At 42.3% G+C, this 12,509-nt stretch overlaps 2 protein-coding genes across 2 annotated transcripts in view; both read right to left on the reverse strand.

Annotated features, from left to right (window-relative positions):
* Positions 1 to 798: 798 nt before the first annotated feature.
* Positions 799 to 8,240, reverse strand: chchd1 (coiled-coil-helix-coiled-coil-helix domain containing 1). The gene is made up of 3 exons (XM_059946766.1): positions 8,076 to 8,240; positions 6,483 to 6,601; positions 799 to 1,180 (listed from the first exon to the last, which is right to left on the reverse strand). The coding sequence occupies exons 1-3, from the start codon at positions 8,212 to 8,214 to the stop codon at positions 1,067 to 1,069; spliced, it is 372 nt and encodes a 123-aa protein (XP_059802749.1). The 5' UTR covers positions 8,215 to 8,240; the 3' UTR covers positions 799 to 1,066.
* A 2,253-nt stretch (positions 8,241 to 10,493) lies between these two features.
* fut11 (fucosyltransferase 11 (alpha (1,3) fucosyltransferase)) overlaps positions 10,494 to 12,509 on the reverse strand; it is an 88,078-nt gene continuing 86,062 nt past the window's right edge. Inside the window, exon 3 of the mRNA XM_059946769.1 lies at positions 10,494 to 12,185. Within this exon, the coding sequence (XP_059802752.1) occupies positions 12,143 to 12,185 (43 nt within the window). The 3' untranslated portion in view covers positions 10,494 to 12,142. The remainder of the gene's footprint in view (positions 12,186 to 12,509) is intronic.

Below are 12,509 nucleotides of genomic sequence, written 5' to 3' on the forward strand. Positions count from 1 at the left end.
TTCAGTCTGCTCCACCATGGATTAGGAGAATGGTCAAAGAAGAGGCACATGGAATACTGAAGAGTATAGTCATGCACTTTGGTAGAAAGAGTAAAGGTATAGACTATTTTCTAAAAAGGATTAGCATACAAAGAACATTTGATAGCTCTGGGCCTGTACGCACTGGGATTTAGAAGAACGAGAGGGATTTTATTGAAACCTACTAAACATTGAAAGGCCCAGATAAAGCAGATGTGGAGAGCATGCTTCCTGTAGTGAGGGAGTCTAGGACCAGAGGCACAGCCTCAGAATAGAAGGCTAAAATGATTCCTCAGAGGAGGAATTTCTTTAGCCAGAAGGTGGTAAATCTGTGTAATTCATTGCCACAGATAGCTGTGGAGGCCAAGTCATTTAAAGCGTGGATAGAAAGGTTCTTGGTAAGTCGGGGTGTCAAAGGTTATGGGGCGAAGGCAGGAAAATGTGTTGAAAAGGATAATAAATCAGCCATGATGGAATGGCAGAGAGGACTTGATGAGTGGAATGGCTTAATCCTGCTCTTATATCTTATAGTCTTATGGCTGATTTACCTTCCCTCACAACACTATTCTCCAGTCCTCTGTCAGCTTCTACCCCGCTATTATAAAATTACTGAATGCTTATCCAGTACAATCAGATAAGATAGTTGACCTCACAACTACATCAAAGGGACCATCATAAATGGAAATTATTTTTGGAGTTTGATTAAAAAAAATGTGAATTAATTCTCAAATTAAATTGTGAAGATAATTATAAATAATCCCCATGTGTAATCAACAAAACTAACAGATTTAAAATAATTTAACTTGTATTTCACATATTACAATAAATTTGTCTTCTATCCAACAAGACCCACTTTCTTGAATATTTATACATTAAATATCCAACAGACTCAGCTGGGTACATGCCCAGACCTTGATCATCAATTAGTTCAGAGAAAAAGGTAAAATGCTGATGCAGTTCCCAGATCTATTAGCCTTTGGGTGCAAGCCTGTCAAAAAGACAAGAGTATAAAGGCCTTTCCAATCCCAGTGTGGTTCCCCGCGGAATACTAGGTGACATGTGTTTTGTTTGGAAATCTCTGCAACAACTTTGTGGCTTGTTTAGGTGTCAGAAATCCCATCTGCACCACTCCATCCGCGTTTGCTTTTGCTCTCCGTTCAGCCTGCAAGACAGATTATTTCCATTAGACACCTAGATGATTGCATTAGGAGCTTTAATTTGTATAACAAACTGCCAGGAATAAATCTTAGCCATTGCTTGCTCTTGGAATGCTAAAGAAAGCATTTGGTTTGCAAGTGTGCAATTATGTCTAACAGTATAATTAACTCATATAAGGTAAACTGTGCAAGTCAGTTCGATATTATTAGCATCTCCCATTACAAATGAAAACCCCGGGTAAAAGATACCTACCTAGAAATGACCTGACTTAGCACCAAAAACATTCGTATTGTTTGCACACTCTACCTAGCCCTGAAACCCCCTTGATTAACATCAATAGAATAACTTTCAAGTGGAGAATGTGAAGCTATTCTCATGTTGGATGAGCAACACCTCATTCCTTCTGGGTAGCCTCCAACCTGACAGTATGAACGTTGATTTCTCCAACTTCTGGTAATTTCCCCTCCTCCCTTCCTTATTCTGACTCCTTTATTCTCTTCACTTGCTCAGTACCTCCCTCTCACTCCACTCTTCCTTTCCTTTCTCCTATGGTCAACTCTCCTCCCCATCAGATTCCTTCTTCTTCAGCCTTTCCACCTATCACCTCCTAGTTTCATATTTCATCCTCCCTCCCACACCCACCTTTCCCTCCCCTCGTCCCACCTAACACCTGCTAGCTTGTACTGCTCCTCCTCATGTTCTTATTCTGGCTTCTTTCCCAGTCCTGATGAAGGTCTTGGCTCAGAAAATTTACTTTATTACTCTCATAGATGCTGCCTGAGCTGCTGAGTTCCTTCAGTATTTTGTGTGTGTTTCCCTGGATTCCCTACATCTGAAGAATCTCTTGTGTTTATGATGTCACCATACTGCATGTTTAGTGCTCAATGACCAGAGGTGAAACTCTGAGCAATCCTCACCATGGTTCCACCCAAAATCCCCATAAATACACTTTGGTGCATCCCATTCACACCCATTATACAATCTAATATTATATGGCTGTAAATAAAAGAACCCTGATTCCTTTCATCAGTTCATTATAAATTGTAGGAGCCATACATCTGTTCTCTATCTGTGTTGTATTGTGTTGAGCATTTATTTTGATAACTAGTCGGTATGACATTGTGGGCATCACTAAATCACAGTTGAAAGGAGGCCATAGTTGGTACTTTAACATCAAAGGATATATTTTGTATCAAAAGGACAGGCAGGAAGGCATTGGTAGGAGATGGAATTACATCTTGAGAAAGAGGAGACAGATAAACTTGAATCTTTGTGGGTGGAGTTAAGAAACTGAAAGGGTAAAAATCTCATTACAGAAATCTTATATACACCTCCAAATAGTAGCCAAGATATGGGGTTAAAATTGCAAAGGGAGCTGAAAAAGGCATGTAATAAAGGTAATGACACAATTGTAATGGGGGACTTCAGTATGCAAGGGGACTGGGAAAATCAGGTCGGCATTGGATTGCAAGAGAGGGAATTTATTAAATATCTACGAGATGGCTATTTGAGCAGCTTGTGCTTGAGCCTACTCGGGGAAAGGCCAGCTTAGATTGAGTGTTGTGTAATAACCCAGATCTTTTATTAGAGGCTTAACCTAAAGGAACTCTTAGAAGGCAGTGATCATAATATGATTGAATTCATACTACAATTTGACGGAGAAGCATAACTCACACACATCTGCATCGCAACGGAATAAAGGGAATTACAGAGGCATGAGAGAGGAGATTGAACAGGTAAGTTGGAGGAGGATGATGGCAGAGCAGAGATGGCTGAAATTTCTGGCAATAGTTCACAAGGCACAGGATAGATATGTTCCACAGAGGAGTAAATTCTCAAATGGCAGGGGTAGACAACTGTAGCTGACAAAGGAAGTTAAGGACTGCATAAAAGCCAAGGAAAGGGCACATAAGATAGCCAAGGTGAGTGGGAAGTTGGATGATTGGAAAGCTTTTAAAATCCAACAAAAGGCAACTGAAAAACCTATAAGGGAAAAGATGTAATACAAGGGGAGACTAGCCAATAATCTAAAGAAGGATACTGTAAGTTTTTTTTTCAGTTATAAATAGAGTAAAAGGGAGGTGAGACTTGATATTGGACCACTGGAAAATGATGCTGGTGAGGTAGCAAAGAAATGGCAGATGAACTTTGCATCAGTCTTCACTGTGGAAGACACTAGCAGTGTGCCAGAGGTCTATGAGTGTTAGGGAGCAGGAGTGAGTGCCACTGCTATTATAAAGGAAAACTCAAATGTGGATAAGTCACCTGGACCAGATGGACTACAAGCCAGAGTCCAGAGAGAGGTTACTGAAGAGATAATGGATGCATTGGTCAGGTTCTTTCAAGAATCACTTGGTTCTGACATGGCCCCGGAGAACTGGAAGATTGCAAGTGTCACTCCGCTCTTTAAGAAGGGAGGAAGGCAAAAGAAAGGCAATTATAGTAGGCCAGTTAGCCTAACCTCACGGTTGGAAAAGTACTGGAGTCTATTACCAAGGATGAAGTTTTGAGGTGCTTGGAGACTAATGATAAAAAAAACCTCAAAGCCAGCATGGCTTCTGTTAAGGGAAATCTTGCTTGACAAATTTTGTTACTAAGTTCTTCGAGAAAGTAATAAACAGGGTGGACAAAGGAGACAGTGGATGTCATTTACTTGGATTTTCAGAAGGCGTTTGATAAGGTGCCACACATGAAGATGCTTAATAAGATAAAATCCTATGGTGTTATAGGAAGATACTGGTATGGATAGTGGAATTGCTCACAGGCAGGAGGCAGTGAGCAGGAATAAAAGGGGCCGTTTCTGATCGGCTGCCGGTGACCAGTGGTGTTCCTCAGGGGTCAGTATTGGGACAGATGCTTTTCACAGTGTTTGTCAATGATTTGGATAATGGAATTGATACCTTTGTGACAAAGTCTGCAGATGATACGAAGGTAGCTAGAGGGATAGGTAATGCTGAGGAAGCAAAGCAATTGCAGCAGGACTTAGACAAATTGGAAGAATGGGCAAAAAAGTAGCAGATGGATTACAGTGTTGGGAAATGTATCGCAATGCATTTTGGTAAAAGGAACAATAGTGTGGACTATTACCTAAATTGGGAGGAGTCTGCATGCAAGACTCCCTGAAGATTAATTTACAGGTTGAGTCTGTGGTAAAGAAGGCAAATGCAATGTTGCCATTTATTTCAAGGGGAATAGGATATTAAATCAAAGAGATAAATGCTGAGCCTTAATAAGACATGTCAAGCCACACTTCTCAATAGTTCTGGGCCCCATATCTCAGAAAGGATGTGTTATCATTGGAGAGAGTCCAGAGGAGATTCACAAGGACGATTCCAGGAATGAAGGGGTTAACATATGAGCAGCATTTGACAGCTTTGGGCCTGTACTTACTGGAATTTAGGAGAATGCAGGGAGATCTCTTTGAAACCTACCGAATTTTGAAAGGACTAAATAGTGTGAGTGTGAAGAAAATGATTCCTATGGTGGGGGTATCCAGAACCAGAGGGCACATCCTCAAAATTGAGGGGCGACTCTTTAGAACAAAGGAAAGGAGGGCATTTTTTTAGCCAGGGAGTAGTAAATCTGTGGAATGCTCTGCCACAGACTGCAGTGGAGGCCAAGTCCGTGTGTGTATTTAAGGTGGAATTGATCTTTTCCTGATCGGTCAGGGCATCAAAGGACACAGCCAGAAGGAAGGTATATGGGTTTGGGTGGAATTCATGATGGAATGGCGGTGCAGACTCAATGGGCTGAATGGGCTAATTCTGCTCCTATGTCTTATGGTCTTTATAGCTACATAAGTATGGTCGTGATAAAAGCAAAGAGAATAAGTCATATATTTGAGCTTTGTTTGTTGCAGTTTGTACTAGCTGGGGGTGAAGGAGGTCATATCTTTTGCTGACTGTTCAGTTACACTTAGCTTATGCTTGGGTACACATAGGTTTCATCACTTCCAAGATTGTATGCTTGCTAATAAAGGACTGAATACACATCTTGGCTTATGGAACAATCACTATTGGATTCATGCAGATATAACAAATTTGTAGGATCACCAAGTGCCAACTGTTTTGGTTTGGCTGCTACATTAATGGAGCTACCATAATATAAACAAATAACTTGCAGATTTACACCATAAGCTATAGAAGCAAAATTAAGTTTTCAGCCCATCGAGTCTGCACCATTATTCCATCAAGGCTGATTTATTATACCTGTCAACCATTATACATTCTTCTCTCTATAACATTTGATGTCCTATTAACCTCAGCTTTAAATATACTTAATGACTTGACCTCCACAGCTGTCTGGGGCAATGAATTCAACAGATCCAGGACCCTCTAGCTAAAGAAATTTCCCATCTCTACTCTGAATGGACTTCCCTCTATTCTGAGGCTGTGCACTCTGGTCCTAGACTCACCCACCCTAGGAAACATCTTCTCCACATCCAGTTTGTCTTGGCCTTTCAATATTCAACAGAATACAATGAGATCTCTCCTCCACTTAACTCTGATGATGGTGTTCATTTAATTTTCGATGATATGGAGAGCAAACCAATGGATGAGACTAAATAAAATACACCAATAAATTACACTGATTGTGAGGGGGTCTTTGTTTGTATGCGAGATCACTGTGGACTCTATATTGTACTATAGAATTATAATACGAACAATAAAAATGCAATAAAAGATGCTGATACAGCTTGGAGCATCAGAGATTGAGTTCAACTCCGATGTCATCTGTAAGAAGTTTGTATGTCCTACATGTGATGCACATGGGTTTCCTCCTACAGTCCAGACATACTGGTCAGTAACCATGTAACAATTATGTTAGGTTCATTAGTCATTGTAAATTGTCCTGTGATTAGGGTTAAATAGGTGGGTTGCTGGGCAGTGCAACTCATAGGACCGGAAGGGTCTGTTCCATGATGTATCTCTGAATCAGGGGTTCCCAACCTGGGCTCCACGACCCCTTGTTTAATTGTACTGGTTCATGGCATAAAAGGGTTGGAACCCCTATAATCTAAATAAATAAATTAGAAAAGGAGCACCATAAAGCATGATGCAAAAAATGCTAGGTTTTTACATAGGAGTGGTTCTGAACTCCCTCTGATGTAGAATCCTATCTAGCTGGGGTAGAACCTTATTACAGACCCTCAAGCTCTTCGCTCCTTATAGCAGTATCACCAGGAGAGACTGGAAGGACACTTGTACCAAACCCTCTTCTCCCATTGAAATTAAGAGTTATTGACAGCTTTACTCTGAGCTCACTTTCATTAAGTGCAGCATACACGATTCTAAAATTAGCTTTACCTCTGCTTTGGCTGCACACTGATGGAATGCCTGGATCTCCTTGGCACAGACCACCTCACTGAAACCATTCTGTTTCCAGCACGCCATCATTACCGCCATCTCCGTTAGACATGTTGCCTCTGTAAATTATTAAATTATACTTTCAATGAAAATTAGTATCTAAGGAAAACACAAAAATGTAGAAGGGTCATTACCTTAGATGGCAGAGCACTGGAGGTGATCATTAAATGATGCCATCCATTAAGTGAATGCAGATAACTTAATTACAGAATAATGAAGAGACAATCCTATGTTTATACAGGATAAGACCATAAAACAGAGGAGCAGAATTATGCCATTTAGCACATCGAGTCTGTTCTGTCATTTCACCATGGCTGATCCATTTTCCTTCTCAGACCCTTCCGTAGTTTCTCTTCCTACCTGCCCCTCCACCTATCTTCATATCATCTGCAAACTTGGCCACAAAGCCTTCAATTCCATCATCAAAGTCATTGGCATATAATCTAAAAAGTGGTCCAACACAGACTGCTGGTCATTGGCAGTCAACCAGAAAAGGTTCCCTTTATTCACACTCTTTGCCTCCTGCCAATCAGCTAATGCTTCACCTATGTTGGTATCTTTCCTTTAATACCACGGCTCTTAACTTGTTAAGCACTCATGTGTGGCACCTTGTCAAATGCCTTCTGAAAATCCAAGAATACAACATCAACTGATTCTCCTTTGTCTATCCTGCTTGTTATTTCTTCAAAGAATTCCAACAGATTTGGTAGGCAAGATTTTCCCTCAAGGAAACCACACTGACTATGGTCAATTTGATCATATGCCTCCAGGTACCCTGAGACCTCTTCCTTAATAATCGACTGCAACATCTTTCCAATCACTGTCAGACTAACTGGCCTATAAGTTTCCTTTCTTCCATCTCTCTCCCTTCTTGAAGAGTGGAGTGAGATTACACGTTTCAAACCTATTCCCCTCCCTCCTCCTCATAACCTTTAACTCCTGACTAAATAAGAACATATCAACCTCTGCTTTAAATATACCCTATGTCTTGGCCACCACAGGATACTGGAGTGTGAGACAGTTAGAGATCAGTGCAGGTAAAAAAAACTGAAAGTCTTTACATATGTATGAAATGTTCCATGACAGACCTAATCCAAACACAAGAATAAAAATCTCAAATATGCTATTGTCCAGAATCTGGTCTCAGGGAGACATTTCGTCCAGTCATACAAGGTATTACATTTTGCCCCAAGCAAACACACTTTAGCAATTTTCCCATCTCTTCTCCAGACAATCCCACCAGCTTTCCACCCCACAGACATCACCTTCTCCCATAGCCACCTGACAGCAAACTTTCATCTCAGGAACTCTCACCTTACGCTTGGTAACACAAACATGGCATCAAAACTATCAAGTCCCGAATCACCCTGATCTAAGGATTTACCATATTTTTTGATATCTGACCTGAAATGGCAAATATTTTTACATCCAGCATGCTGTACCCCCTCCTCCTCTCCCCCTGCATCCCCATCCCATTCCCTCCCCATTACCCCTACCGTTGTCCTTCCTCCCTCTTATTCCGGGCCCACTCACCGCTCAGACGGCTCCGTCGGTTCGCCACCTCGTCGGCGAGTACCAGCGGTCTACAGGGCCTCAGCACGGGCTTCCCCCCGCCGCGCCCGCCGCCCAGCAGATAGGCCACCCGGGCCTGCACCCCTCCGCTCACCGCCATCAGCCGACACACTGCCGCAAAACGCCCTGGACAGGCGCTCGCCCCGCTGCCGCAAAGCGGGATCACGATCGTAAAGCACTGTCGAAATAACGCTCGCCGGCGCTTCACCCCAGCAGAAGTAACAACTGGCTCAGAAAGTGAGCACAGAAGCAAACACGACACAAATTTTATAAGTTAATGCAACCCGTATTTATTAATACAAAGGTTATTTTATTCGAACGATCTTTGCATCGTTGATTTTAAATCCAATCCCTCGGGTAGTTAACAGTACTGTATTTGTGTTCAAGATTTAAAATTGTTTAATGTAATTTCCAGTACCCACGCATAAAGGAGAACGAAATAATTGTTATTCTGGATCTGCTGCAGCACAAAAAAGGATAAAGAACACCATGATAATAATAAAAGCACAATAAATATAACTACATAAAATATTTACATAGATTGTATTTCTATAAAGTGACGAGAAAAATACAGTAGTGGTGGTTTGAGGGTGTGGAGGGGTGGGTTACTGGGTGGAGGGGTTGCTCAGCCTTACTGCTTGGGGAAAGTAACTGTATTTGAGTCTGGAGATCCTGGCGTGGATGCTATGCAGACTTCTCCCTGATGGGAGTGGGGGAAACATGAGGAGTAGGTGGGATCATTATGTTATTGGCTTTTTTCCCGGTGCCTTTCTGTATGAACGTCTTTGATCGTGGGTAGGCTGGTGCTGCTGATGCATGGGGTAGTTTGGATTACCCTTTGCTGAGCCGTCCTGTCCGGTGCAGTGCAGTTTCTGTACCGTGCAGTGATGCTGCGGTGAACTACATATACCTGTCTGAACTCGACCCCTGCTGACTGCTCCTGTGGCTCCTTCCACTGACCCCTGTATAAAGGCGATTGGAGGCACTGCTCCTCCCTCAGTCTCCAGGATGTAGTATGGTGGTCAACCACTGCTCGTTCCTTCTTCCAGTCAATTAAAGCCGATATCTCGTGTTTACGTCTCAGAGAGAGTTATTGATGGTGCATCAGATGCAGCATGTCAGGATGCTCTGTACTGCAAGCCTGTAGGCGATGTGCAAAGTCCAGCTTTCTTCAGCCTCCTCAGAAAGTAGCAGCTTGGGTGAGCTTTCCTAACATTTGAAAAATGCCACAGAAAGGGAAATCTATTTATTAAACATCGAGGCATGGAACTGATTGTTCAAACTGCATTTGCAGTTTGTTCCCACACATAGTGTGGCCAAACTTGGGATGACGGTAAATTTCTATAGCTGTAACGTGGAGAGCATTCTAACTGGCTACATCACCATCTGGTATGGGGGTGAGAGCAGCTACAGCACAGGATCAAAATAAGCTGCAGAAAGTTGTAAACTCAGCCAGCTCCATCAATGGCACAAACCTTACCAGAATCAAGGACACCTCGAAAAGGCAGCATCCATCGTTAAGGAAGCCCATCACCCAGGACGTGCCCTCTTCTCATTAGGAGGAGGTACAATACCCTGAAGGCACACACTCAACGGTTCAGGAACAGCTTTTTTCATCTTCCATCAAATTTCTGAATGGACATTGAACCCATGAATACTGTCTCATTACTCATTTTTGCATTACTTATTTAATGTAACTTTTAAAAATAAAAATATATATACTTACTGTAATTTCCAGTTTTTATTATTATGCATTATAATGTACCGCTGCCACCTAACAACAAATTTCATGACATGCGCTAGTGATATTAAACCTGATTCTGAAGTTCTTGACCCAAAACCTCAAATGTCCATTTCTGTCCACAGATCTTCCTGACCAAGTTCCTCCAGCTCTTTGTGTGTTGTTCCAGACTCCAGTATCTGCCGTCTCTTGTGTCTCTGACTTTGTGTTACCGGGCTGGCTTTGTGTAAGGGGTTGCATTGTGAGATACACAGCATTTCTGCAGAGGTTTATTACAACACACAAAATGTTGCTTGACATGTTGAGTTCCTCCGACATTTTGGGTGTATTGTTCTAGATTTCGAGCATCTGAAGAATCTCTTGCATTTGTAGATTTATTATGAATTAGGACCATAAGACATAGGAGCAGAATTAGGCCCTTTGGCCCATCGAGTCTTTTCCTCCATTCCATCATAGATGATCCATTTCCTCCATATAGAACTGGGACAGAAGAACCTCTATATATGTTAACTTTAATTGAATTTTGGATTTGGGAACTATATCTGCAAATGGTCCTCTGTCCTAAGCAACAAACAAAATTCTACTCAGGTCAGGCAGCAGCTCTGGAGGGAAATAGACAGTTGACGTTTAGGGTCAAGAGCCTTTATGTGGGGGTCCTGAGGGCGTTCATTCAACCTGACTACTGGATCCTCTCTCAGAGCTGTCTGAAGAAGGAGGGTATGATTTATATTGTAGCGGTGTGCTACACGCAGCGCTAAAATTACGACACGGAGTCGGTAACTGCAGTCGAAGGAAAAAACTTTATTCAAAATCCTCAGCCTCATTTTTAAGCCTCCCTCAACCTGCCCCCCGTGGCGCAGAGGCTCCAAAGCTCTGTGCTCGCAAACCCCCGTAGGCTATCTAATTGTGAGCCGGTTCGGATGTGCCAGGAAATGGGTCGTCACAATATTATATATATATATTTACTTATTTTTGGGAGGCTAAGCAGATGTTACACCTTGCCCAGTGGAGGAAAAAGCAGCACCTTACACCTCCGTTGGCAGAGACACACCTCTACCCCAGCACCTTAGCTTAGCTCCCCAGTCAGGGTCATGTGAAGCCTTGGGAACAGCTGGTGGTTGGTCACATGAGCAGCTGGGCATATCACAAGTCCTGGTTTTGAGATCACTGACGCCAGGCAGACAGTCTCCGGAGAGTATTGATAATGGCTGGGGTCATCCATCTTGTAAAGACACTGGCCAGAAGAAGGCAATGGCAAACCACTTCTGTAGAAAAATAATGGTCATGGAAAGCCCATGATTGCCTATGTCATACGACACCACACATAATGAACGAACGATATTTATTATAATTGTGCCAGTAACATTATACTGTGTTACATAAACATGCACCTCATACTTAATGTCAACCTGCCAATCTTCAGGCCCTGCTAATCAGGGAGCTGTGCTAATATTATTTTGTGACTATTGCTGGAGTGTAACTATACGTGCTGTGTGTGACTGTACGTACTGTGTTTTGTACTCTGGCCCAGAGGAACGCCGTTTTGTTTAGCTGTGTATATGAGTGTGGTTGAAAGACAACTGCAGGGAATGGTTCCCTGCAGATTTGTCAGATTTTCTAGCTTTCACATCTCTGTTTTTATCAAATACATTCTGGAAGGAAAATCATAAACAATCAGTGGTGATATGTAAGTGATGCAAGAGTCTCCAAAAACTAACATAGTGCCATAGAGTCACTCGACATGATCTAACTCATCCATATTAGTCAAGGTGTCTACCTGAGCTAATCAAATTTGCCTGTATTTAGCCATATCCCTCTAAACCAGGGGTTCCCAACCTTCTTTATGCCTTGCACCCCTACCATTAACTGAGGGGTCCATGAACCACAGGTTGGGAACCCCTGCTCTAAACCTTTCTTATCCATGTACCTGTGTATATGACTTTTAAACAGTGTTGTACCCAGACTGCATATTTGTCATATAAGTCAGTGAGGGTTGGAAAATGTAAATAACACTGAAGGGAATGAAGGCGATCTTATAGAGGTGTGAAAAATTATGAAGGTTAGTGGTGCGATTACTCAAGTTGAGGATGATGTCCTCTTGAGGGGTTGTTCCCTTAATAGAGAATATCTGTGTGTTATTTGGTTTAATGTGGGTTGGCAGTCAGCCATGGTCGTGGACAGATCAGGGTCAGGGTCCTGTTCCTCCACCTTCACTGCCGTCACCTTCCACCAGCTCCACTGTTGAGGACTTGGTTGGATTGCTCTTCGTCTGGAATCCCCCCGGATCTCAGGAACTCACAAGCCTCTCCACCGTTACAAGGTGATGTTCACTGGGGAAGAGATGAAGAATATAGATAAGGGGAATGCATGCAGGAGAATATGGGGAGATTTTATAAGGTGTGCTATATTATGATGGACACAGATTGGGTGAATGAATTCAGGCTTTTCCCCCTTAGATTGGGTGAGACTAGAACTACAGTTCATAGGTTTAGGGTGAAAAGTGAAATATTTATTTATATTTTATTGAGATACAGTGGGGAACAAGCCCTCCCATCCCTTCAAATTGTACCACCCAGAAATGTCCTGATTTAGTCCTAGCCTAATCACAGGACAATTTACAATGCCCGATTAACCTACCAATCAGTATGCCTTTG

The sequence above is a fragment of the Hypanus sabinus genome, chromosome 21 (genome assembly GCF_030144855.1).
Source record: "Hypanus sabinus isolate sHypSab1 chromosome 21, sHypSab1.hap1, whole genome shotgun sequence".
In the NCBI taxonomy this organism is placed as follows: Eukaryota; Metazoa; Chordata; class Chondrichthyes; order Myliobatiformes; family Dasyatidae; genus Hypanus; species Hypanus sabinus.

What these genes read in the sequence shown, in the direction of transcription:
- chchd1 (XM_059946766.1), bottom strand. Translation starts at nt 8,214, where the DNA reads ATGGCGGTGAGCGGAGGGGTGCAGGCCCGGGTGGCCTATCTGCTGGGC. An exon ending in CCGACGGAGCCGTCTGAGCG is followed by an intron (nt 6,602 to 8,075) that starts GTGAGTGGGCCC and finishes AATAATTTACAG; the next exon opens with AGGCAACATGTCTAACGGAG. An exon ending in AGTGTGCAGCCAAAGCAGAG is followed by an intron (nt 1,181 to 6,482) that starts GTAAAGCTAATT and finishes TCTGTCTTGCAG; the next exon opens with GCTGAACGGAGAGCAAAAGC.